General features: G+C 43.7%; 1 protein-coding gene across 4 annotated transcripts; it reads left to right on the forward strand.

Moving 5' to 3' along the window:
- Positions 1 to 743: 743 nt before the first annotated feature.
- On the forward strand, positions 744 to 22,735 carry LOC119861797 (protein spire homolog 1-like). 4 transcript variants are annotated; one of them, XM_043511887.1, is made up of 16 exons: positions 746 to 1,087; positions 3,734 to 3,762; positions 4,417 to 4,581; positions 6,332 to 6,457; positions 6,752 to 6,820; positions 8,147 to 8,317; positions 10,745 to 10,813; positions 11,356 to 11,485; positions 11,816 to 11,955; positions 13,508 to 13,580; positions 14,179 to 14,327; positions 17,848 to 17,976; positions 19,279 to 19,343; positions 20,223 to 20,250; positions 20,799 to 20,938; positions 22,272 to 22,735. In XM_043511887.1, exons 1-16 carry the CDS (start codon positions 832 to 834, stop codon positions 22,456 to 22,458), a joined length of 1,926 nt encoding a protein of 641 aa, XP_043367822.1. In that variant the 5' UTR covers positions 746 to 831; the 3' UTR covers positions 22,459 to 22,735. The 4 variants fall into 4 exon arrangements, with proteins under 4 accessions (XP_043367830.1, XP_043367822.1, XP_038273283.1 ...); XM_043511895.1 differs by lacking the exon at positions 20,799 to 20,938 and having other exon boundaries at positions 744 to 1,087; positions 22,272 to 22,432; XM_038417355.2 differs by lacking the exon at positions 10,745 to 10,813 and having other exon boundaries at positions 751 to 1,087.
- Positions 22,736 to 26,228: the final 3,493 nt, after the last annotated feature.

Here is a 26,228-nt window from a genome sequence, read left to right on the forward strand (position 1 = left end):
CTGTCTCATCACTAATGGAGGGGTGGGGCTGGAATAAGCTATACTGATGAAGGCACAGGTTTGCCAATGTAAACTGGGGCCATACTAGGAGTGTTTTACCAGTATAGCTATACCTTTAAAGCACTGCTAGCGTAAGTGTGGCCTTGCTGTTAGATCATCAGGAAGCATCAATGCTGAACAAAAGGAAAAGCCTTCCACCTGCAGCTAAGAAACTACCCCTTCCTCCTGGTGAGGATCTGGCCAGAGTGATCCGTGTATCCATTACCTCCAGTTGGGTAATTGCAACTCACTGTTTCTGGGGCTGAAGGTGGATAAAATGCAAAAGCTCCAGCTTATATAGAATGTGGTTGCCCCATGGGACAGGCCTCTGAAAACACATCACCTCCTTGCTGTCCACTGATCCCGAGGTCTCTTTCAGCATCATTAATTACCAGATGTCTCCTTCCCATATTGTATAGTAGATTATTACCACCCCACTAATGATGATTTTGTATTTTTCCATGCTGAATCTAATTTGTTGACCCCAGGAGCCACGTTTGTTCTAATTACAAACCTGTTGAAGTCAATGGAGTTATGCCAGACATTATTTTTTTCATGCTTCTAATCTTTCAAGGTCCCTTTTAATATTTTCTCAGTCTTCATTCACTGGTGCTTGTATAAATAGAGAGTAGATGATGAAAATAATGGTGTCCCTTTAAGGAGCTGTAACCTTAAGTTGCTCTAAATGGTCCCACCTGAAGAAGAGACAAGGTAGCATGGATAAAAGCTGGCCAGATGTGCCTATGGCTGTCTAAGGAGTGGATGTAGAACAATCCAGCACAAAACAGGCACATGGGGAGTGGTGAAAGTAAAAAAGTGGACTGTTCAAGCTGTGAATGGAAGAATATCACTAAGGTCTCTTTGGGAGAGTTTCTGAGATGTTGTGACCAGCCAATAAGTGAGGAGCAAGCCTGGGCCCTTTGCTTTCAATGTTGCCATAAAATGAAGCAGTTGGCTCAGAACCCCCATCCTGTGGTGATTAAAGGTCTGGGAAGCATCCTTATCCATTCTGATGGTGCTGTTTCCTTCATGGTGCATCCTAAATCTGGTAAGAACAAAGGCATGGGTGGATGGGGCTCTTAGACAAAAGTCTTTTCCCTCTGATAATGCTATGGGTTTCTTTATTGTGCCCATGAGAATATAACAGCCATGTGATTCTGACCTTAAAATGCTTTCTATAGTGAATCCTATGAATCAATCTACAACTAAAAAACTAACTTGTAGTATTTCCTGATCTAAATGTCTACGCTCCTAATGTGAAAGGCTGTATTCTCCATACCAATTAGAATATCTACAGAGAATGGAGAAGTATACCAGTAGTATTTCTAATGGTTAGAGTATCTGACTAAGAGTCAAAGTTTCTGGGTTCTAGTTCTGCATCTACTGCTCTTCACCACCTATAATATGGGGATGAAATACTTTTTCTTCTTTACAGGGATGTTTTGAAACTTAATTACTGTTTGTTAAGTATCTTTGGCCAGAAAGTGCTACACAAGTTCAGTGTAGGACTATTTCTTCTTTCCTCCTCTAGGCCCTCCCCCCTCCATTATCTTTGATTATTGAATCACTTGTACAAATCATCCCACGAAACAAATGCCTGAGACAAGGAGCTCTGGTTCCTGGAAATTGATTGTCTTCACCTATATGGGTACACGCACACCCAACATATTTGTGTTTTAATTTGAGGCTTTGGTGACTTGATAGCTGTTTAATCATATTGATGTACTTCCCAGCCTGCTTGCTTTCTGCTGTTAGACTTTCTCTGGAAGTAGCAATTGTGCTGGTATGTGACTGTCAGCATAAGCTGCAGGTGGTGAGGAAAGAGGGACAAGTGGCTGATAAAGACTCGGATTTCATTTTGTGGTAGTATTCAGAGCAAAGCACCTCCCACATTCCTTTTTGCTGAAACCTCTCTAAGGATTCTGTGGCTGTTGCTAGATCTTGTATCCTGGAGTGGACGATGAATATGCCTTTTTACCAAAGGTCAAACGGTGCAAAGATGGAGCTATATTTAGGCATGTTCTCTTCCTAGCACACTGCCACCACACAGACTACTGGATGCAGAAGGAAAGGAGAACTTTATTCTTTCTTTGGGGTAACAAACATCCACTAACAGATCACTGCCACCACGCGTGGCTTGAAATGGAAGATGTGCCAGGCACCTTCTCTAGTGACCCTTAGATAGTCCTATTCGGCTTACCTCCTCTGGAAAGGAAAGAATTGATGTGATCCAAGGCTTCTGGAGGTCTCCACTGTGACACTACACCCCATATTCTTCATAATGGTATTATGTATGATTAAACATAATTATGATGCATTTTATGCAAGATGAGTCATGTGAAGTGTCATTGGAAGAGTTATGATTTGCTAATATGATTACCCTATTGGTATGCATGTATCATTTTTGTATCAGTCAATATTCATGATTTCAATCTATATCAAATGTAGTTACTGGGTGATGCCCACTAAGCAAGATGCTTTTAGTCTAGATAGCTGGCTGGGAACGGCCTATTCAGGGTAATGAGCCCTTAAGGAAAACAATAGGCCTTAGGAGAAGCTTACCTCCCTCCTGGTGAGCCTTCCTGAGAGCACTCCAAACAGCCCATAAGTAATGGTTGCTATGACTCCACAAGGTCATAAGACCAGGCCACGTTTCTGGACTCCATCTTGGGATCATAGAATATCAGGGTCGGAAGAGACTTCAGGAGGTCTTCTAGTCCAATCCCCTGCTCAAAGCAGGACCAACACCAACTAAATCATCCCAACCGAGGCTTTGTCAAGCCAGGCCTTGTCAGTGTTTTTCCACAAACTGAGTTTTGGGCCAAAGGGTTCCTAACATATGCTAAAGCTATAGAAGGAAGGGAGTGACATCAGTGGTTCTTCATTCCCCATGCAAGAAGACTCCTGAAAACACCTGAGGAGCAAAGACTGAACTGGGGGAAGTGCTAGACCCAGGCTAAAGAGATTTCTAGCCTGTGTATGAAAGACTTGAGGATTCCAAGCTGCAAAGCAAGTGTAGCTTGTGCCTTAAGAATCTGAAGCCTGCTTGTATTATCTCTTAGTGTGAGAAACTACTATTCATATCCAATCTGTTTAGTATATTAAGTTTAGTTTGTTTTTTGTTTATTAGGTAATCTGCTTTGCTAGATTTTAAGTGATTATAAGTGATATCTTTTGTAGTTAAACTGGTTTTTGCTTAACCACTGAGTTGGAGTGAAGTACTTGGGAATCTTAGCTCAGAGAGGCTGTTGCATATTTCTCCCCACATAGAGGGGGAGTGAACTGGGTAATTTCATACTGGTTCCTGTTTGGACCAGGGCAGGACTGAACCACTCTGGGGTCTTAGGCTGGAAAGCTGGGGGTTATTTTGGCTGTTGCCTTTCTACTATTGCTTCATAGTAGCAATCATGTCGCTGTCGCTGGTCAGAGAACTTGCAAGTAACTTCAGCTGGGTGTGTCCCTACCTGGGTGAATGCTGTGGAAGCGTAGGAGCAGGAGTGGGTCTGCAGCTTCTCACATCAGCACAGTGTGAGAGGTCAGAGGGTTGGTGGATCAGAAAGCTCAGTGGTATCCCAGTCAAATCCTCCACCAGCAAGAAACCAAACGCTGATTCCAACAACTGCCCTTTCTAGTATGGACTTAAGTCTGTAGGGATTGGTAAACTGCTTTATCTTTTCACTTGTTTCCCTTTCAGATGTTAACGAGACTCAACTGGAGGAGCAGGTAAGACTCTGGAGTTGAGAGATGACATTGAAGAGCCTGTGACTTTTTTTTTTAGTCTGGCAAATGCACAGAAATAAGCCTGCATTGATAAAAGGAGTAGCTAAAAATCTTGGCAGTCTTGATCTTCAGTGATGCAGCAGGTTCATAAGATTCCATAGTCATCTAATAGTCATAGCACTCATGCTGTCCCAGTGGCTTGCATAGTGTCTCCTGCATGGGAGTGGAAATCTAGGTGAAGTTCCAGGCTAAATTAAAAAATGACCCAAATTGACTGGGCATAAGATACCCACTGAAGGGGTGGGGGAGGTTGGGTTGTGGCAGGAAATGCTGTCAACAGTGCATCGGAGATGAAGCAGGCAGCTTTCCTTGCTGCCACCGCTCACTTAATGTTATCTAACTGTATTTGGGTGTTGCAACTGAATTAGACCCCAGTCTCTCATCTCCAGTTGATCCATGGAGCATCTCAGTAGCTGCTTGAATGACAGTGGTAGGATTATATTGTGTCCAAAGAGGTAGATGGCCTTGAATGTGGGGAAAGGTGCTGGCATGGTTGGGAGGGATAGAAATGTTGGGGTTCCATTTGGGAACTTTATCTCCACAATAACCAAATTACTTCTGCATTAATCTGAAAAACCATTTCCTTGGTTTCTGTAGCTGACAGAGCATCTGGGAATGGTGATCTATAAAGCCCTGGATTGGGGGATTGACAACCATCTGGAGCGAGAGCTGAGTGAACCACTGGAGAAGCTGATCTCCTTCCTCCTGAAATTAGACACTGAGGCAACAAAACCAGCAATCACTTTCCAGGATGTCCTCAAGGTTTTCTCTCCCCCTTCTTATTTTTACTATACAACCATGTCAACTTCTCTAATGTATCTGCACTTACCATACTACCTAGTTTTTTTTTTTCCCAGTGTATTCTGGGAAAATCTGGTCTTGGCCCCACCAGTGCATGTGAGCTGGTGCACTCCAGAAGATCCTGCTGCACAGAGATGGGAGGAATGAAGAAGGGGCAAACTAGTTTCACATTGGTCAGGCTACGTACACATGGCCCACACTGCTTGCAGGAAACCTCATCTTAGGCCTCTGGCAAGGAATCTTAGGCCTCTGAAAAGGACCCCACGCAGTTACGTGGCATAGCTACTAATTGTAGTGAGGATGGGAAAACACCATGTGTAATGTCTTAACGACTTACCAACTCAATTAATATCTGTAGCATAGCTAGGCCCTTAAACTCTGGTTCTCTCCTCTGTGGCTGTCTCGTGGTGCAAGTACCTGCCTTGAACTTAACCTCATAGAAACATGCCTGCAGGCAGCATGTTTGTGATTCCTACTTCCCCCTCCCTTTCCCTGATTTTCCAAGCCCCCTGCAGAGATTCAGCTTATTTGGATGGGGTCCAGATAAGCCCCAGGTGGTAAAAAGAAAGTTATGGGCACATCTGTAAGAAAGCATGGTGTTAATGCACCTGTCCTGCCTTCAGGAGAGATTCCTGCAGATAAGAGGAGAATCAGTGCTTGCAGCATTCCGTGGTCCTAAAACTGTTCTTGGCCTGGCAGCTGAATGTAAGTGCAGGCAGTCAGGAGAGACTAGTGCAGTGTCAGAAAGTGGACCTACCCAAGCAACCTTTTCCCATATCCTAAGGGATAATGGGACCCTCTACTCAAAAGCAGCACTGAAGCTAAAGGAAATGCTTTATCTAATCTTAATAACTAGCCTCTTTTCAGGTCTCTGGTCTCTATCGGGCAAGACTCTTATGATATAGCTTTGCAAACCCACCTCTAGGCTAGACTAACCTTTTTACTAGAAGCCCTCCCCATATGGGCAGGTGTTTTTGTATCAGTAGAACTTGGGCAGCATGCAGGCACTTAGAAAAGCTTTATCCAAAGCAACATATGCTCTCTGGTCTATGCTCTAGCTTCAAAGCACTGTCCAGACACTGAGCCTCACCACCCCTCTTCCATTTTACATATGGGGAAACTGAGGCACATAAAACATGACTTGTCCAAAGCCTTACATCAGGTTTCTGAAAGACCTGGGGTTTGAATGGTAACTATTTCTACTTTGTGCTCAGTCCATTAGACTGTTCTCAATGAAGCTTTCTCGCTGCCAGTCCACTGGCTGGTGTGCTCAAGGCACAAGCAGCCATAATTTCTGTCTGCCAGGCTTATTTTTAGATTTAAGGAAAACAGAGAATAAAAGCAAGTCTTCATGAGAGTACTCAGTGGCTTCCTCTAACATGCTGTCTCTGCCATGTCTCGGAAAAGGGCAGCCTCGTCAGAAGACAGTGTTTAAATTTCTAGTATATAAAAGAGGATAAAATTACATAGCTGGCCCAAAATTGGGCTTTCCCTTTCTCTAGTCCTCTTTTTTTCCTTTGCCCTCCCAACAGAAGGGAAGGCTCTTCTGAGCTATAACATGTAAGGGACACAAGAAAAGGTGATCCTAATCTCAGAACCTGAGTAAACTGGAAACTGAGAGATGCAACCTGCCCCATCCCCAAATCTTTTATTTCAAGGAGAACTTTTCTCCAACCATCAATGCTGAGTATATGGCTGAATTTCCTTTCAGATCTGTGAGGAGCATTTGCCCAGGCCCTCTGAGGCTGCCAGCTATTACAGAACAGTCTGCAGGGTTCTCTTTGCTGAGTACATAGATCTTCAGAAACTAATGCTCGCCCTACAGAACTCCAAAGAGGTATTTTGTGACCATCCTTAAGCTGTCTTTCCTCCTACCCCATGCACTTAATTCCAGGCTAATCCTCTTGCCTTTTCCCCAAGCAGAAGGTTATTAAGCTAAAGTTCTATTCCCTGCATCTGAAAGGGGTGGGCTTTCTCCCAAGAGCCAGAATACATTAATCTTGTGGATTTGTCTTCCACGTTGTTTTTTCAACTGAGGTTGGCAGTACTCTGACTGGGGCTGGACAGACGGGAATGGTCTAGGAATGACTGGAACAGTACAGGCTAATTGGCTCACATCTTCATTTGACAGAGTCTGCGAAGAATGGATGTGGAGGACTTGCTGGAAAATGACACTCGGAAGGAGAAAGATAATTACTGGGTAAGAATTTAGAATTCTTGGTTTTGTAATTATATTCCTTCTGTGAGGTCTTTCAGTGACTTCTCAGCTTAAAACAGAGATAAACATAACCAATTAAAACCCTCTAAATACCAAGTGACACGCTACACTAAATTCTAGCTCTCTGGGAATTGCTGTCCACCCCAAGAGCAGTTCTCTTTTCTTTGGTCTTGTCTACACTGCCAACTTTGGGGAGATCTCCTACTGTATCACTGTAGATCAGCCAGGGACATTCTAGCCATCATGTCACACATACCTGCTGTGAGCAGGTTTAGATGTCAGGATAGTTAAAGGCCATTAGCTTCAACTGCTAGCACCTGTTCAGCTCCATCAGTGCTAAAGCAACAGTGGGAGATAGCTTCCATATTCTTCTCTCTTCTCCCCCCACCCCCGTCCCCTCTAGTCTTATCCCTCTAGTTGGTAGACTCCAAGATTGCTGGGGCAGGGACAATGACTTGGTGGTGGTTCTGTCCAGGGCCAGTGAATTGAGTGCTCAACCAAAAGTAAACGGCTCTTCTGATTGGAGCCTTGCCAGGGTAAACCAATGCACTGGAGTCTAAGAGATGGGAACAGCAACCCCCAAGGGACCTGCTCTGTCTAAATAGTGTTCACTTTGAAACATAACAAATTCATATGAAAACGTTTGACATTTGTGTTTAGGCATATTTTCAATGTTGGTGTGTATTAAAATAAACTAGCAAGTTAATTCACTCCCTAGACCACTAAATCAACCTCACATAGCTTATTTAGGGAAGACCTGAGTAAATGCATGGTCCTTTGCAGTGTGGCCCAATAGCCCAAGAGACTCCGCTGCACTTAATTAAGAAAAGTGCCATTTCAAAAGCAAGAGCCCCATTGCCAATCCTCTGCCTCCAGTCTCCCAGATTCAAGTCCCCAAAGAGCTAGCTGCTTGCACCATCCTGGCAGGTAACCAGGGCCCACATTGAGCAGGGCTCCATAGATTCATGTCAGCCCCTTGAATGGTATCTGGTAGCTAAAGCAGTCTATGGAGCACAGGATTATATACTTAATATGCTGAATATCACCATTAGGCAGACCCCTCTTTAGGCACATCTGGTGCAGAGCTGTGCTGTCCTAGCTATATATGTATATTGGAGTATCTAAGGCACTGACCATCTTGACCTCAATGCTTAGATGCCTCTTCGGAGTATAACTGTTGCACCAGCCTTTAAGTGTGTGCTCCCCCTGACAAATGACTGAAGTGGGTGGATCATGTGCATATCTCCACACCCTTTTGCATTAATGAGGCTAATGCTGTTAGCTCTTCCTCTGCATGTTGCCCTGTAGCAGGCTAGCTTGTGGCACAGTGTCCTCAGGGAGCTGCAGAATGGTGTGAGGCTGCGCAAGGCCATGGAGCGACCCCAATGTAGTGTTCCTCCCAAGGAATACGCCCGCTCTCCCTATGAGCTCTTGACAGAGGACATCCGATGCAAGAGGTACACCCTACGCAAGGTGAAGGTGAGCAATGGTTCTCAACATGCTTAGTTTGGCATCTGTTGCTCTAGCTACCTGGCATCTGACATCTGTTTGATTAAATCCAACCTGTGTCCTCTGAGTAACTTCCAGGCTCCAAGCGTGAGTGTGAACTCATGAGCGCCACTTGAGCATATAATGGCCACCACATTCACCCACCAACTCACTTCATTTTCAAGAACTAAATGCTGTGTAAGCCATTCTAGGCTACCTTGTCTGAAGCCACTTCATAAAACTGTCTCTTGTTCACTATCTTTCCCAGCTCTGGAAACACTGATCTGTCTCCACAGGTTCTCTATGGTGCATCCTACCTGATCTTCTTGGCAGTATGCTGTTCAGAAATGGAAGACTCTTACATGAAATGTATCCAAAGGGAAGCTTACTAGTGGTCTGCCTCAAGCAGAGGGCCTTAGGCAGCACTCACTGACTTGAATGAGGGCTTGGACAAAATAAGGAAAGCTGAAAAAGTTCCCAGCAAGTCCTGTTGTGCTGGCTGGTGTTAGTGGGCTCCAATGCTGCTGATGTGCCCAGAGACTGATGGAGTTCCTCTAAAGGACTGCAGCATCACCACTCACGTGTCGCTGCTTGAGCTAAGTCAGTTTTAAAAGCTAGCATGAGGTTGTGCGATGTTGCAATGTCTTGCAAGCTGACTCTTTGGCACAAGATGAGACAGTTTGGCAATAAAGACCTATAGTGACAAAATAAAAATCTTGCCTACCACACTAAACGCCCGATCTTCAGCTGCTGCTTGTTGTTCCCCCATAGCTTTAGGAGGGCATACATACCTGGCTCAGCCAAGGCTGAAGAGCTTCACTTTGAAAATCCTCTCCTCACCCTCCTTCACCAGCTCCTGGACTGTGGTGGTGCCCTTCCAATTGGGCTGAGAAACTGTACTTGGAGCCTGAGTCTGAACCCTGCTAGTATTGCATACACCGTTCACAAGGTGCTCATACTCTGGTGGTCAGGGAGAGCAGAGGAAGTACCTTAGAGTAGGCTATATGTAACACCAACAGACTCCAGTTGTCAGTGGGTGGGATTGAACCTGGGATCTCTGGAGCTTAGTGCATGAGCCTCCACCACACCCACATGAGCTGGCTGTTAACTAAGGCTGTAGAGCAGACTTATTAATCTTTATCTCTAAGTGGTCTTGGTGCCACTAGATGGGACCAAACACCACACTCAGGAGGTATGTGGGTTACATATACATAGTGGAATAGTGACAGATAAGAGGTGATATATCACTAGCTGTTACATGTTATGAGGCATAAATTGCAGGTGCACTCAAACCTAAGGCAGCAGAATGAACTGGGTCTTCAACTGTGGTCCATGGATCATTAGTGTCATACATACATCACTGTACCAAAAGCATTTATCGAGCAGTTGTACATGTACCTCCTGCTCGCTACAGTGCAGTCCTTGATCAAAACAGCCTCTGGAAACCACAAGTGAGTCATCAAAATTCAAATGAGCCCCTCTGCACCTTTAGTGCTGCTTTGCATCAGTCTTTAGCAAACCAGGGTTAAGTTTGCAAGCATAAATGAGAGGAATAGGTAACACAAGAGGATAAATGGCAAATTGACCTGGAGACAGTGCTAGTATCTTCCCCCTCACTGCCTGCATTCCCCAGTGCTTTCCTAAAGAGCAGGGCTTTAGAGCAAACAGCACAGGTACAAAATACGGCTAGCCAACAAACGCAGCTTCACCCAATATACTAAATGGAGTCATTTTCTCAAAATACTGTCCTCTTGTGACAGCCCTACACTTGCTGCAGGAGGGGTTGTAGAAGAGGTGCCCATGTGATATAATCTGTCTTAGTGTTCTCCAATGAGAACTTGAGAAACAAACTTGTATGTGCCTGCTAGCTACTTCTGTTACAGTTAACCTGTTTAGGAGTTTCTTGAACTACAAGAGGGTGCTATTCGTGCTTTGCTGGGTAGGGAAGTTCTGCTAAGCTCTCATGCATGAAGTTCCCTCTCTGTGTGACCATGGTCTGGATATGTTGGAGTATGTTGAGGTTTCTTAGAGCCTTGAAACTCTTTATGCTACTTCTATGCATGATCTTTTAAAGGGCTGCAGGAATCTTGTAAGCCTATGCCCATAGCTAAGTGCTACCCAGCTCCCAGTAGATAGCCATGTGCTATTTCTTCACAGGCTTTTCTCTTTGCAACAACATCTTACAATCCTATTGCCCTTTCTACCCTTCACTCCCAAGAAATGTCTTATAATAGGACTCTTCTTTAATCTCTTGCCTATAAAGATTGACTTGAGTTAGATGCACACTTGTGAAATGCCATGAGTGGCTATGTAAGGTTGTGAAACTGTATTTCCTAGTTCATCCCCCATTTCTGGGGAAGGAGGCTTTTCAAGAAAAAATGAACTTTCATCACTTCAGTGTCCTTTTCACCCTTTCGGATCAACAGTGAGCAAAACTGCAAGAGCTCTGAAGGCAACACAGTTCCTTCACAGCCTCCTTTAAAGCCAGTAAGTGACGTGTTTAGTTGTAATGGCATGAACAGAAGGATCCCTGACTGGCTGAAGCAACACTGACCTATCCCATTCCCAAGTCCAGCAAGGTAGCTGGAATGTTAGAACATCCCTTTTTTTTATATATAGACCAAATTAAAAGACCCCCTGTGTTACAGGGGGAAGGGAAGATGACTCAGATCTTCAACCTTTTCTCCCCTAGTCATTTCTAACTAATGCAGCTGCTTCTCTTTTTGCCTCCTAAAAAGTTTCTGAACAGTCTTTGGTCAAGCTATGGTTCACTTACTATAGCTTCTACTTTGAGTTGGTCCATGGAAACTTTCTCCATTGATTAGCAAAACTCTATTGTTCCTATAGATTGGAATTTGTGTGGGAAGTGCACAGGTTACAAATGGTGAGTGCTGGAGATACAGAATTTCTGGTTGGGTGTGGAGACTGACTTGTGAAACACTGCACTTCTCAGAAAAGGCATGTCTATATTGCTCTGGGATCTTCATTTTATCCAGTGGCTTTTCATAGCTCTCTACTTCATGTTGCAGGCCTCAGAGAGGAAGCTGAAAGAGAACTCCCCCAAAGAACCCAGTCTGCACGACCTGCTCATGGTGGAAATAAAACAGACACACAAGCTTCGGTCATCTTCCACAGAGACAAATGGGAGCAGGCACAAAGGTACCTACTGGTACTGCTGAGCATCCACTAGTAGTAGGCATACTTGTGATGTATGAATTAGTCATGTGTCAGAGATAAGGAATGCTAAGGTGCTCAGATCAATTTTCAGAGGCACCAGCATTGCTACTTTTCAGACATAGAATCATAACGTTGTAGGACTGGAAGGACTCTTGAGAGGTCATCTAATCCAGTCCCCTTCCTGTGAGACTAAAAGGAGGCAAAGGGTTGCTGAGCCATCACCACCTCAGGGAGGTCCAGTGTGAGACTTGTGGAGTCTGTCATCAGTGTCTTGCTTGCTTATGTTGCAGTTCTTGGTTTGGTTTTTTCCAGATACCTTTGTGATGCCAATGTTATCTTTGAATTCCCTGTGTGGCAATGTCTTATCTGTCCAAAATGCCAGTACAGGGCTTACAATTCACAAAGTTAAAAAACAGCTGCTGATCCCTGACTTGCTGGTCCCAGAATTTCAGGTAAGTCCTTTTAAATGAAATCTTGTTGTTGTTATAGAGGCTGAAATGGCCAAAATATATAGGCACCCTGGAACTTCAGGTTCAAATCCCAGCATGGGCAACTTGGCGCTTCGCTCTTCTAGGGCGAATAAATTGGAGTACCAATCAGTTGATTTGAGTCCTATCTACCCTCCGGAAATCCAAGCCCTGTGTAAAAATGGATCATTTATGTAGTATAGATGTAGCAAGGGGACTGAAGCTTTCAGGTTCTCGCTGCTCTCAGTGCAAATTCTCTTGCTCTTTTCATAAGAGTTGGAATCTGTGAAGCCAATGTTAGCCAAAATGTCTTCTGCTCCCCTTCCCTTTATCACTGATCTCTACTTCAGAGATGTCTGCATTTCATATGTTACGGGATATAGTGGAGATATATTACTCACTGCAAGTTAATTATTCAACCTTCTCTGCTTGTGGAATATCTGAGCACAGTTTAATTCAATAAATTAGAATGATCATAATAAAAAAATAACCCTAGGAGTTGATCATGAACAGTTCTGAGTACTTGGTGTCTGAAATTCAAGCTGTTTAGTCAGTCACATGTCTTTGTTTCTGTTCCCTAATTCAGTCACTTTTTGTTTTGCCACACATACTCCTGCACATAAACTGGAAGTTTTTCCTACATGCACCTTTGTCAGTGAAATGCTTTTCTTTGACTTAAGCAATTGCAAATGTGAATGAATATTTGCATAAAATATCTAGCTGTATTTGCACAGCTCCAGTGTATAGTTGGTAGAAACTTGTGATCATTCTGATGACAATGTCTCATTCAGCTCCATTGATTCTGAATCCTATTGGTGTATCTCTAGTGATAAGGCTTGTACAAATGCTCTTGGCTAGCAGGATTGCAGCAGCACAAGCTAACAATTCAGATTTTAGAACAAAATCCAGTTAAGGTTTCCTATATTCTAAGGATCTCTTCTCAAGCAGTTTCTATTATAGGGTCTTGAACTTCCTCTAGTTTTGATTAGAGAGAGGCCAAGGCATTGGTACCTGATATCATCTGGGGATTAGGCATGTCACCCACAGAATCTCCTGAGTTGCTTTTGAGTTCCTGCATCCAAACTGGAGCCAGGGAAAACTTGTCTTCCTACATGGCTCCAAAGCTGTAGGAGGGGAATCTAGATTCAAGGACTTCATCTGAACATCTTCTATCCCTGAAACTTTTGAGGGTGGCTGGAGTTCACATTAGGATTTGGGTCCCATCTCCACTTTTTAAAATCTTTACTGGGTCAAATTACATTGTAACTCCAGTGGAGTTTGACTCATTATTGCTCTTAATCTGGAGCATGGTGTGTGAATTGAGGTGAACAAGCCAGCTCATTTCACCACTACTTCTGTTTAGCCAACCATCTGGCAGTGGTAAGGTCTCATAAGAACCCCCGTTCTCCTTCATTGTCAATGAGGCACATATCTGCTATTCTCAGGGGCTATAGATTATGGGGAGGTGACCTTCCAACCCAACCCTACCTCTCTGTGGTGTTTCGTACCCACTAAATCTCCCAACTCTGATCCACAGGAAGCAGATGGGGCATTGAAATACAACTTGGGAGTCATCTCGCACAGATCTGTACTGACATCAAGCAGCACAGGTCAGTATGCCCTTTCCTGCCTTGCTCTCCCCTTTCACAACATGGTCTAAATACTTGAATCAATGGGTCCTCCACATCCTTATGAACTGACCCCAGTCCATCTTTCTCTGCTTCCTGCTCCTTTTGAAGTCACTCGTATGCTAGAGCCATCTGATGTGAGGATCTCCATAATATGGATTTGCTGGCATGGAGAGACCTTTCAAATCAATTTCTGGCTGTGAAACTTCTTGAATGTTAAATTTCTAAATAGTAACAATTCTTCATGCTTCCAGTTTCAGGCCTTATGGTAGCATTCAGTGAGGCTTTAGAATGTGTGAATGAAAGGAATAAGTTAATCATTGATTTAAAGTAGGACCCACATGTAAACATCACGGTTGCTTGCTTACATTTCTATTCGGAATGTACCCAATTACTTGGTGCTTCTGTGATCTTGGGTAAGGGGGAGGAAGGGAAGAGGGTCTCTAGAACAGGCTTCACTGCCTTAAGTACTACAGGCTGATCAGTTTCTGAAGTGTTCCACTCTTCTAGAGAATCTCTAGAAGTTACCAATCACATTTACGCTTTAACCCCTTGTCTTTTCCTACTTTTCCATTTCCAGATCGCTCTGCAGAATGCACATTTACCCCCAAGAGCGTGCCAGTGAAAGGAGACTGTAAAACAAGCGGCTATCTGAATCTAAATCAGCAACTGCCTTTCCACCGAGGGAGGTCCAAATCTTTAAGGAGTGCCCTTCAAATCAAGGAATATGTAAGTCCTGCATGGGCCTGCAACTCCACTCCTAGTGGTGCTACAAGCTGGTAATGAGCTGGACAGGCTACTGTCCCAAGGGTTGCTTGATCTTAGTGAGCACTAAAATGGAACATGGCATGGGGAAAATGGACCCCCCCAACTTTCGTAACTTGAACTCTTAATGGAGCTGGCCAAATTTTTTTGACAAACTTTTTTCAACAAAAAATAAATATGGCAACACCAAAATGTTTTACGAATTGAAGAGTTTTGCTGAATTGTTTCAGTTTGAAATTTTTGTTTTGAAAGTATCAATTAAATGTTTAGATTTTTTTTAAATCCATTTTTGGTTCCAAATGACTTTGATTAAAATTGTTAAATAGTCTACATCAATCCAAGTTTAAAATATCCTAAATCAAAACACAACATTTTGTTCAACCCAAACCTTTGGATTTTAGAATTGATAGCAAGCGCAAAAAATCCATTATTCACACAACTCTGCTCTTCAGTGCCTGCTCCTCTGCTGGTTAGCACAGCTGGTGCTGTTCCCTTCTAGCTTGGCTCTTCTGAGTACATGATGGGGTACTTGGTGATGAGTACTTGATGATGAGTAACATTTAAAATAAATGGTATATGGCTACAGTTCTAGAGCTCCTGCAGAATGTTTAAAATGCACCAGAAAGTGCATGTTCAGCAGAAACTAGCATAATGCACATTCTACTAACCGATAACGTCAGAATCCGTTAACAAGCATGCTACACGGTTCTCCTAACTGAACTTCAGGAATAAGGCATTTCAAGGCATTGTTAGGAAAACCAAGCCATGATTGACAACAGGTTCCACTTTCTTCTCCACCCCGTCAGTGATTAGAGGTGGGGGGAAAATCCAGCATAACTGCCGGTCTAACGGTGTGCAACAGTAAGTGTGCTAGCTACTGTCTTCTGTTAGAGATCTAGTGCTCTGTCCTTGTGGTGTGTGGTTTTTTGTTCTCCCCCTCCCCCCCCAGTTGACAAGGCCTAACACCAGTAGTAAAGCAACTGGTACAAAGGGCACAGCTGTACAGTGGCAACTATAATCTCAGATCTGGTGTTAACAAGAATGTAGCATCTTTACCAGCTCAGAACAAGGTTCCGTACACAGGAGTTGAGCACCATATTATTCACCACTATCTGCTAGCAGCAAAGCATGGGTGCTTGAATTCAGGCACAGACTTTTCTAGAACCCTTCTTCATGCACTCTGTGGACATGAATGCTCTTAATGCATTTTTAGAGCATTAAATGTGGTAAGGTCCTCTCTACTGTAGCTGCCAAGCCTAGAACACTGGAAACAAGAGAGATGATGAGAATTTGTCAAACATGGCTTATTTTCCCAGTGTGTGTGCGACCTAAGGCATATGGTGAAAGCTGGATATCAAAACCCTGTCTGAATTAAACAATGAGCTGTTTCTTGAAAGTATGCTCAGTGTAGCTGTTCAGATGGAAAATAATCTGGGCCTAAGACCTCTTAACTTTCTACATTAAGTGTGGATGCCTTTAGCAGCCATCTTTAATTTAAATAAATAAAATAACCCTGTGTACTGATTAGCAGGGTGTATGTAGCTTGACTCCTGAGCCCTGATCCAGTTAGGTACTACAACATTCAGCATCACAGTCCCTAACTTCTAGGTTCCTAGAAAAATCACAGGAACAACAACACAATCAACAAAGTTAGGAGCCTATATACATATACAATGAATGGGGAGAGAGGTGCCTTTAAAAAGTGATCAGCAAAGCCAGCATGCTAGGCAGGGAGTCACCTAAGCATAGCCTATGGGAGATGCCAATGGAGGTGTGTTAAGCCCCATCCCTCTCTGAGATCGGCATCTCCCTGTAGCCTGGATTTAAGAGCCTGTCTGCTTGTGATCCAGAAACTGGGAACATTGCTCCTGGAATCAGGCAGTTTAGGCTTATAAATCACTTAATTCTTTCTTGCAAGAAGTGCTTGGCTTACTCCACACAACTGTGGGAGAGGGGAGGGTGGTGGTAGTGCTGCTCACTTTATAGCTTTTTGTCCAGTGGATAGAAGTGTCGCCCAGGTTCAAATCCTCTCTGCCTGGGGGTGAAGGAGAAGATTTGAATAGGGGTCTTTCATGTCTCCTGACAGTGCTCTAACCTCTGTGCTATGGGATGTACTGGTGTTAAGTAGTTATTGGAGCAAGGGGACTGAGGCTTTCAGGTGGGTCCCTAATAACCACTACAGAATAATCTCTCTGGTGCACTTTAGTACTTATCCATAGAGGAAAAGCTTCAACAGGAGAGACTGGAGCATTCTGTTGTGGGCTCCCCAACCACTGAGCTATGGGATACTCTCCTGGGAGATTTGAACAGGGCCTCTCCCTTCACTCAGTCAGGGGAATTCAACCTGGGTCTCGCATCCCATATGCTCAGGGTTTAGCTGATCACCATATTTGGGGTTGGGGAAGGAATTTTCCTCCAGGGCAGATTGGAAGAGGCCCTGGAGGTTTTTCACCTTCCTCTGTAGCATGGGGCACAGGTCACTTGCTGGAGGATTCTCTGCTCGAAGTCTTTAAACCACAATTTGAGGACTTCAATAGCTCAGACAAGTTTTTTCGCAGGAGTGGGTGGGTGAGATTCTGTGGCCTGCGTTGTGCAGGAGGTCTGACTAGATCATAATGGTCCCTTCTGACCTTGATATCTCTGAATCCCAGCCAAGTGTTCAAACCACTGGGCTGGAAGTTATAGGATGGTACCTCTTCTTCTGCAGGCTGGATTTTGAATGGAACCTGATCTGCTAGGCAGCTACTGAGCATGCCTCTGGATCCAGCCCTGCATGTGAGTTAGCTGGAGGATCACCCCATCTTCCTGGAGTGCTCTGGAAGTTAGGCCTCTGGATGCCTAGTGGGAGGTAGCAGTGAGGTCAGGTGCCTAGAGGGTTGACTGGCAGCCAAGTAGGAGTTCTGTGGTCTGCAGCAGAGCCTAAAACTGGGACTAAAGTGCCTAAGTACCTTTGTGGTTCTGGTCCTCCAGGCTGAATTTTATACCGCACCTTTAAATGTGGTCCCTTCGCTGCTGCAGTAAGACCTGCTGTTTTTGTCACCTATCTGCTGCAGAAAGGGATACACCACATTTGTGTATCGGGGTGGCCTTTTGGACTTATCCTAATACAAAAAGGCCCTTCATTGTATGGGAAGCAGAGAATATAATTGTGGCCTGAAGCTCTTTTTCATGGCTGGTTTTCAAAAACTTCTTCAGAACATGGCTTACCTTCCCGATGGGAGTCAGGTGCATCCCTTGCCATCCTTCACTCTCCTCAGCCTCTGGCATGGCTGTATTGTGACTCAAAGGGCACTTTGCCAGGCTGCCCTCTATTGTCTCAGAACCTGAGCTTGAGAGGAGATGCTTGAGATGACTTGGGCAGTTGCTGTACTATGGACCCATCAATCACATGGGGCTGGAGTTCAATTTGGGTTTAGAATCCCCCCTCAAACAACTGGCTTTTTTTCTTTGGTCTTTAACTCTTAGCTGTCCTTTTTTTGTCTAGGATTACCCCTCTCCTACAAGTTGGCCATCACCAACCATTGCTGAACTGATTGGAAGCAGATATGCCATGATGTCTGAAATGGAGGGCTCCCACCAAAGAGATGGTCATAGTAGATCTTCAGGAGCCAGGGTATTTACCATTCCCCTTAGATGTACTGCCCTTTCTTTCAGAAGAGCCTGCTGGCTTCACTCCTGTCCTTTTATTCCTGGGAATAACATGTGCCTGAAAACCAAATGGATCCCAAGTGGCTTCACTTAGCCCTATAATACACTGATCTTAAGGAATCCTGGCCCAGTCCACATGGAAGCTTTAGACACTGCACAGTGTTAAATTTCTAAGTAAGTTTAATTTGCACACTGAGCCTAGACCCTAGCTAGTTCTCCAGTACTCCATGGTGTTGCCCAACAGATCCCTTGTTCCCAAAGTAGGAAAATTGTCATAGCTGGCCCACAAGAACCAAATGGGTTTAAGATGCAATACTTAACTAGGATTTCTGACCTTCCTAAAAGCTCTAAGCAAATGCAAACCAAGACTTTTAGCTGAAAGACCTTCAGATACTTGGACTATGAGACCAAAGTGTTTTTCTTGAGCAAAAGGAGCTTCTCCTAACATAGTTGTTCACTTCCACTGTCCAATTATGGTGCTCTTCACCCTGAATTCTAGGGTGACCAAATAGCAACTGGGGGGGGGGGGGGGAACAGGATGGGGGTGAGGGGTAATAGGCATCTATATAAGAAAAAAAGTTCCAAAGAACGGGACTGTCCCTTTAAACAGGATATTTGGTCACCCTACTGAATCCTCACTTTCTTCACACTTCTGTTGGAGTCCCCAAAGCTGCTTGTGTACACCCTGCCTTCTTTCTGCTTCTTCAATAGTCCTCCACAATCACCTCCCTTTCTTGACTATTGAAACTCTCTTCTTTGGCCTCCCCAAGTTCTGGTTCTCCAGGCTGAGACCTGTGGCAATACCACTTCTCACCACCATGTGTGCTTTATTTAAAAACAAAATAAACTTCAAGCTATTCCTCAGCTTTTCCTATGGCTCATCATCCACTTCAGGATCAAAATTTGCCCTGACACATTAATCTCCCTGGAAATGATAGTCTGTCTCATTTCCCTATCCCCACCTTGCTTTCTTTATTGGATGCCTATGCTCGTCCACACAATCTAGCTGTCATCAAGAGCGGCTCTTACTGTCGGAATCACATCTTGTCGTCAACACTCAAGTTTCAAATCTTCTCTGAAAACTTCTTTGCCTATGGCTTTTAATTCTTATGTCTCTGCCTTCCTGTGTTTGAACTCTGTTACTGTATGTAGATCTAAAGCCTTCAGGATGCTGAATAATATAGAATATGCTATTTTGTACTGGCAATAGTTACTGCTTGCCAAGAGTTGCTTCCCATTGGCATTCATAGGTAACTCTTATCTGCAGGTCTGTTTCAATTGCCATAAGCAGATGGTCTTTCTGTGGCCTTACAGGTGTCATCTCTGTAGCAGGTAAGCTGATGTAGAAGGACTTTATGGGGCAGGAGAAAGGATCATAAACTATTCTAAAGTGTCCAATTGCAGCACTCAATGGAGCAAGTTGTTTATCTCTAATTTTGCCTGCATAGTTGAGCACTATTGTAACTGTTTTTTTTTTCTCATGGTTATGGGTGAAGGGAAGACTGTCACCTTTGTAGTGTCTTAGTTTATTTTTAAAATTCATGAAAGATAATTCTGACTATTCAAGAACCATCCTTGTTCCCCTATACTTTAGACCATCCTCCACTGCAAAGGTGGAATCTGACTGTCCCCAAAGTCATGGGGCAGATGATGGCTTGGTTCTAGATCAGGCTCCTCGGCAAATGCTCAGTCAGGATCTTTGTGGATGAACTGTGAAATTATCTGAATGTTTCAGTGACTTGGAACATGTTGAGACACCTCTGTTTGCTCATAAACTGTAAGGCTTGTTCATGGAGGGGGGGAACAAATCTGGGGCCTGTTACAGACTTAATCATTTTAACTACATTTGGGGCAGAAGCAGTTCATGAACCAGGGGTCATCCAGCAGCAATCAAACACCCTGTCATTTGGTGACCCAGTCACACAACCCAAGTACTGAATTATGAATATTGAGTACATGTGGCAAATAGTAGTTCTATAGGCTGGAGCTCTTTCACACATCAGTCATTTAAACTAGTACATATTAGTCTTTTCACAAATTACCAGTGAATAGGGAAGTTCTAATTGAAGCCAGGTGAATAAGTCAGAATCACAAATGATGTCTTTGAGCTTATTTGGAAGACGCATCTTTGTCTGCAGTATTGAGATCTCCTGAACTCCATTCAAATAATAACACTGTTTCTCTCTTTCTCCCCCCCCCCCCCCCCCCCAGTGTCATCTGCTGCAATTGTTGCATCAAGGTAAGTCTTTACTCTGTATAGTAGTTGAACTGATAAATTTCTATGTCTTGACTCTCCCCACCATGTGTCTTAACTAGTCATAAACATTCCTCTGTCCCATTGACTCTTCCAATTTACCTTAAACCTCTCTCCTGGTTGCCTTGAAGATGGAAGAAGCTGTCTCAATATTCCAAATCAGTAACAAATATATACACCCCCAAAAGTATGGTCAGTTGCATAGTCTAAGGGACCAGATGGAAAACACATTTTTCTGGCTTCTCTTCAAAGCTTGGCCATTAACTTGCTGTGACATTAAGCAAGTTGCTTCACTTTGTTCCTCCTTTTACTCCTGTGACAATGGAGATGATGCCTATCCATCTCTGTAAAGTGCTTGGAGATCTCTGGGTGAAGTACTTCCTGACCCTGGTACAACTAAATCTCACCCTTACTAGTATATTAACATATCAACTAGTCCTGTGTTTGGCAAACTTGCCCTGAGCCATACTGGCTTTTTAAAACTGAGAATTTGTTCTGTTGGTGACTTAAGTTTCATGGCATTCTGGTTCTAGATGTCTGTGCCCTCCAGACCATGTGTGCATCTTCCACTTAGCTTAATAAAAGCACTGAGACACTCCAAGAAGGAGGACTCTGCTACCCAAGACCAGAAATCCTCACCGTTTTTTGAAGTAGAACATTGGGATTGTTCTAGGTGAGGTTTTTTTTCTTTTAAATGCAAGACTTGCTTTCTATAGTCTTTCACTTTCTGGGTGTCTCAAGGCTCCTTTCAAGGGGAGGCATTGCTTCTGTGAAGTGGGACCAGGGTAGGCAAATACAATGGCTGTTAGATATTAGTGCCTTTGGCCAATAGCATGTTACACTGACTGGCTGTCGGCCTACCCATTATCTTGGTTTATTAATGACTCTCTTGAAAAGGGGCCATTGGATCTCAGGTTCCAAATAGAGATGGGTAGAGTGGACTACAGTTAACATCTCACCTAAAAGACTTCCATACCTGATATCTGTATCTTTCTCCAAGTTAATGCTATTGCAGAAAAATTCACCCAATAATCTCTATCCAGTGTTTGATTTTATCCTCTGGGACATTAAAGCTGATAAAACTCCCTCAGGGTCCAAGATATCTTGTATATCACCATGGCTTAGATACAAACTGGGACTTATGTTCATAGGCAGTAACTTTAGGTGATCCAGAGGAATCCTCCCTCTAGCAAACTAATAGCATCTTGTGCATAGGCTACAGTATCTGAGGTGCATCACAAATACATAAAGTAGCAAGCAGTCTCTTGGTTCTCTCCTTTTCTGCCAGTATGTTAACTTTTTTTTTGTCTTCCCCTTTTATTGTGGGAAAGCTCTTCCAAAAAGATAGTTTAAAACCTGTCCCAAATGTGTTAAGGTCTGGACATTCTTGGCTCTTGTTATAAGAAGCCCCATAGCTATGGTCTGGTGGCTGGGTAAGGGTTGGGGTAGATCAGAAGACCGCTTTCTCAGGTCTCTTCCTTCTAGTCTGGAGTTGCATTGTCCATTATGAGAGCAGTATTAGGAAACTCTTGGATTTGAAAGTCTCTTGGGGCAGACGAGACCTGTCCATTGCAGCATTTGGATTTGATCTACTTTTCAGTGTGGGTCAGTACAGTGTTAAGAGCATAGAGATGATAGCCGTTAGTATTGCTTAACAGGTGGGTAGCTGCATTCAGAACCAGTTGGAGCTCTGCCAGGGTAGCTGCTCTCATTGCAAGGCATGGTACATGGTGATTGAGGCTGGAGGTGATAGACGCATCACCACATCATCAGACCATCTTGATCATTGGAGGCCATGTTCCCCCACCTCACCCCCAAAAATGCAGATGAACTGGTGCTTGCTTGTTCCAGTCATGTCATACACTGAAGGGAGTAGAAGGTGCTCAGCACCATCCCCCAGGACTGTGCTCTAGATGAAGTGCTAAGTGGGTGTTTGGATCAGGAAAGGGATTTGCAGAACACCACCTATTTTAACTGAAGCCTGGATTCATTTTTGTAACTTTCAGAGTACCACTAGTGTTTGAACCCTATTGCCTAGCACAGTCTCTTGCCTCTCAGAGAGAGACCGTGATGGACTGGCCTTCTATGGACATCTGTACCAAATGTGAGCAATACCTGTTGCATATCCTCTCCAGCCAGCAGCAATGCATCCCTCCCAGGAAAAGATCCAGGTCATGGACTGAACTGGAATGACTCCTCTCCAAATGTCTCCTGTCCTATTGAGTCCTTTACATTTTTGTGTGTTTTTGTTTTTTTTGTTTGGTTTATTTTGCACCTGAAGTGCAAAAATAACAGCAGTATGTATATATTAACATAAAGGCCTGAATAAAAGACCCCCGGCTGGATACTCTTGGCTACCCAGAAGGCACAGCTGTTTACTTTATAGTGAAATAGTGTAAAACATTGTGGCTCTCAGCATTCTGCTTTTAATTTTTTTTAATAAATTTAAATAAATGTTGAAGCAGTGTCACACCTCTAGCATGTCATCCTTCACTGCACTTGCTGTCACCCATAAAGACAATGGAAATCTAATAGTCACTGCCAAAGGGCAATCCCCATCATCTAAATAGTGAAATAGCACAGTAAGTGGGTGGGAGTGCTCACCCCAAAGCTCTGTTGCTTAGCAGGGGGAAAATGGGGCTTCCATCACATGATCACAGCACCAAATCCCTCATGCTCACTCTGCCCTTCTTCCCCTTCCCCCCCCCCCCCCCCATAATTGGCTCATTTAACATCACCAGAAACTAACTACAGATACAGAATAGGATTCTAGCCATGGCCAGTAGACAGACTGCAGGGCTTGCAGCTTGTTTGGTAAGAAGTCTCTTTAGTGCTTCCAGCTCTTCTGGAGGCTGTCAGTACTGTGCCAACCAGGCTGCTCCCCTCCTACCTCTCTGTAGCTGGCAACCCTCCATCACCACCTCCAGTAGTTGCTCTCAGCCCCGTACTTGGCTTTTATTTTGGCCTTGAACTTTTTCAGCTGTCCTGAATTGAACCATGTTCCTGCTTTGTGATGTTTAAGTGGAAAAATAAAGAGCATTTTGGTAAACTGTGCAAAGGGGGAACTCAAACTGTAGGGGTGGAGGGGAAGAGGGTTTGCTGGTATATTTGAATTTTAAAATCCACTTAAATCCTCCTTTTCCCCCTTAAGACTACCTCTAGAAACAAATATAGTTCAAAGGTAGATTTCTCCTCCCTCAGCTTGAGGGGGAGAGTTTTTCAGTAGGAATTTGACATGCTAGGTAGCTGCTTTCACCAGGACTGTTGACAGGCTTGTGGTGACATTCATGCTGGATGAAGTAACATCTGGAACATAAAGGTAAATGGCTGATTCTAGACTAGAGCTACTGGGGCAGAGGGCAGACAAGATGACATCTGAGCTGGATCCAAGCTGCAAAACTTGGATCTGACTTTGAAGAGTTTGGAAATTCAAATCAAAGGCTGTAAATTGTCAGCTGGACAGAGGCAGTCCGGAATAACAGTTATTCACAACACAAGCTGAGCCTACTAGGCTGTGTGCCTGCCCCAGTGAGGTAAAGCACTTCCTATACAGACACTCAAGAGTACTTCAAACACTCAACTGATTAGAGTTGTCCTGAGGCTCCTGTCACAGGCATGCTAGCTTCCTGCTCACTTTGTCATGGTTCAGCTGTAAACTAAGCTAGTCTCTAAGAGAGACAAGCTGGGGTGTACTTCAGTTGTAGAGGACAAGTTTACCATACAGTCCTACTGAACCAGTGCTAAAGTAGAGCAGTGGAAAGACAAAACCTTCTCCATTCTTCCTGAAACCTTGAGTTACATTAGTCTGTGAGTGGACCATTACAGTAAGCGCTCTGCCCTTATAGGAGAGGTGAACCCACCCACCTCAAACTACAGGTGAGAGTGACTGGCCTATGCCAGTAGTGGAATTTCCATGTGTCATGACCACTGTAAACACAATCCTACAGCCTTTAATCAACACAAGTAGTCAATCATGAATGAAGAGTGCTCAGGTTGGTACAAGAGGCTGGAACTAGAATCCTGTGACATATATATATACTCTAGCTTTGTGTCAGACAAAATATCCCACCAACAAAACTTGTTATATTTCAGAGAAGTCCACCATAAGAGACTTTGCTAGGGATTGCTCAAAGAGAGACTTGGCAAACTGATGGAACAAGTTGCTGGAGTGAATGATGCAGCTCTGAGAGGGAAGGTGGAGAATGAGGGGATATATAGATATGCTAGTTCTTTTCCATCTTTAGCTAATCCAGCCTATTCCACTAATTTCATAAGTAGGGAAAAGTAAGTAAACCAAAGCATCTTTGCCTTTATCTTGTGGTTCAAACAGGGTGCTTCAGGATGGAACCATGATGAGCTAAGAACATTTCATAGCTAACACCCATCTCAATACCTGTGATGCTAGTAGTAAGACACTTGTCACTTTGTTATACTACAGTAGGCTCAAGTGACTGACCTTGGCTTGGGAAATAGCTTTATGAATTCATCCTCCACCAGTATGTCTGTTCTCCTTGTAACAAGCAGGATGTCCATGAATAGTAAAACTGAATTGTGTGCTCAATCTTCCAGCAGAGGGCAGCAAAAGGCTGTAATTTATATTAGCCATCATTTTCTGAACTCTGCAATCTTCTTTCTATTCAGTTGTACCAGTGCAAGAATGGTATTGCTCTCTCTGAGGCCAGGAGTTACATCAATTCTCCCCAGGCAAAATAGAAACACCAAAATGAAGGAGAATCCTTCAGTCACAGGGATCTGTCCAATCTAAAGTGAAATCACATGGTGATTTTAGTCCCTGGTGGAGCAGCATCATATAACCACAACTATTGATTTCTTCAAAAAAAGAACAGGAGTACATATATCTTCTTACTATATGTTCCATTCTATGCATCCGATGAAGTGGGCTGTAGCCCATGAAAGCTTATGCTCAGATAAATTTGTTAGTCTCTAAGGTGCCACAAGTACTCCTGTTCTTTTTGCTGATACAGACTAACATGGCTGCTACTCTGAAACCTATTGATTTCTTGGTGTCCCCTGAAATGGGATCACATGAGTATGGGGCTTTCTTGCTGCAGTTAGAGCATGGCCTTCTGGTTTGACAGGGAATGAAATCAGCTGTGTATTTTACTATGAATATGTAGACCTGAAGAAGAGCTCTGTGGAGCTCAAAAGCTTGTCTCTCTCACCAATAGAAGTTAGTCCAATAAAAGATATTAACTCACCCCACCTTGTCTCCTTTACTATGAATGGAATACCTCAAGGCAGGCTGAGAAGTTTTCTGCCATGAGATATTTCAAGGAACCAAAATGACACTTTCTTCTTTTCTTCACTAGTTGGTTACCTGCAGAGAGACTCCCATGTGCCTTAACAGAATCCTCCATAACCATTTACCAGCATGAGGAAGCGTCATAGACTGTTCAGGCTGTGTTAAGAAACAACAGCAGCTCTTTTCTTTTGCTAGAGACTTAAACTGAACATAATACTTTTGTGTGAATTTCACCCTCTGGTTCTTGAGGTCCTGCTTAGCAGAGCAAGGGTGTATTTCCTTGGCAGGGGAACCCGCTTTGTAGATCTCTTCCTATTCATACTTGTAGGTCTGAACATGCCAAGAAGCTAAAGAACTTGAAAACAGTTGGGAGAAGTCCTCTGTCAGCATAGTCATATTGTCAGTGTGGGAGTACAACATGTATATGTTATGGAATATCCCAGGGAATATTCTCCCCTGCCCTGCTGACTTTCCCAGGAATGGTCTCAGTTAAAGTACTGTAATTCTGACCTGAAGGCACTCCCTCTATTCCTGTGCATCTACGGGGACTCACTAATTCAGGTGACATGCAGATTTCTAGATGGAAGCCTCTGCTATATTGTCCATGTTGTGAGCCAAAATCAGCCGGTCGAGATAACTTGCATCCAAGAGTTTTAAAAGAGCTGGCTGAAGAGCAGCCTAGACCATTAATGTTGATTTT

Source organism: Dermochelys coriacea, chromosome 1 (assembly GCF_009764565.3).
Source record: "Dermochelys coriacea isolate rDerCor1 chromosome 1, rDerCor1.pri.v4, whole genome shotgun sequence".
Taxonomy (NCBI): domain Eukaryota; kingdom Metazoa; phylum Chordata; order Testudines; family Dermochelyidae; genus Dermochelys; species Dermochelys coriacea.

Bases quoted from the DNA above. Each gene is read 5' to 3' on its own strand.
- LOC119861797 (XM_043511887.1), top strand. From the start codon at position 832: ATGGGGAGTGGTGAAAGTAAAAAAGTGGACTGTTCAAGCTGTGAATGG. The intron at 11,956-13,507 runs GTAAGTCCTTTT...TCTGATCCACAG, and splicing joins TGCTGGTCCCAGAATTTCAG to GAAGCAGATGGGGCATTGAA. The intron at 14,328-17,847 runs GTAAGTCCTGCA...TTTTTTGTCTAG, and splicing joins CCCTTCAAATCAAGGAATAT to GATTACCCCTCTCCTACAAG.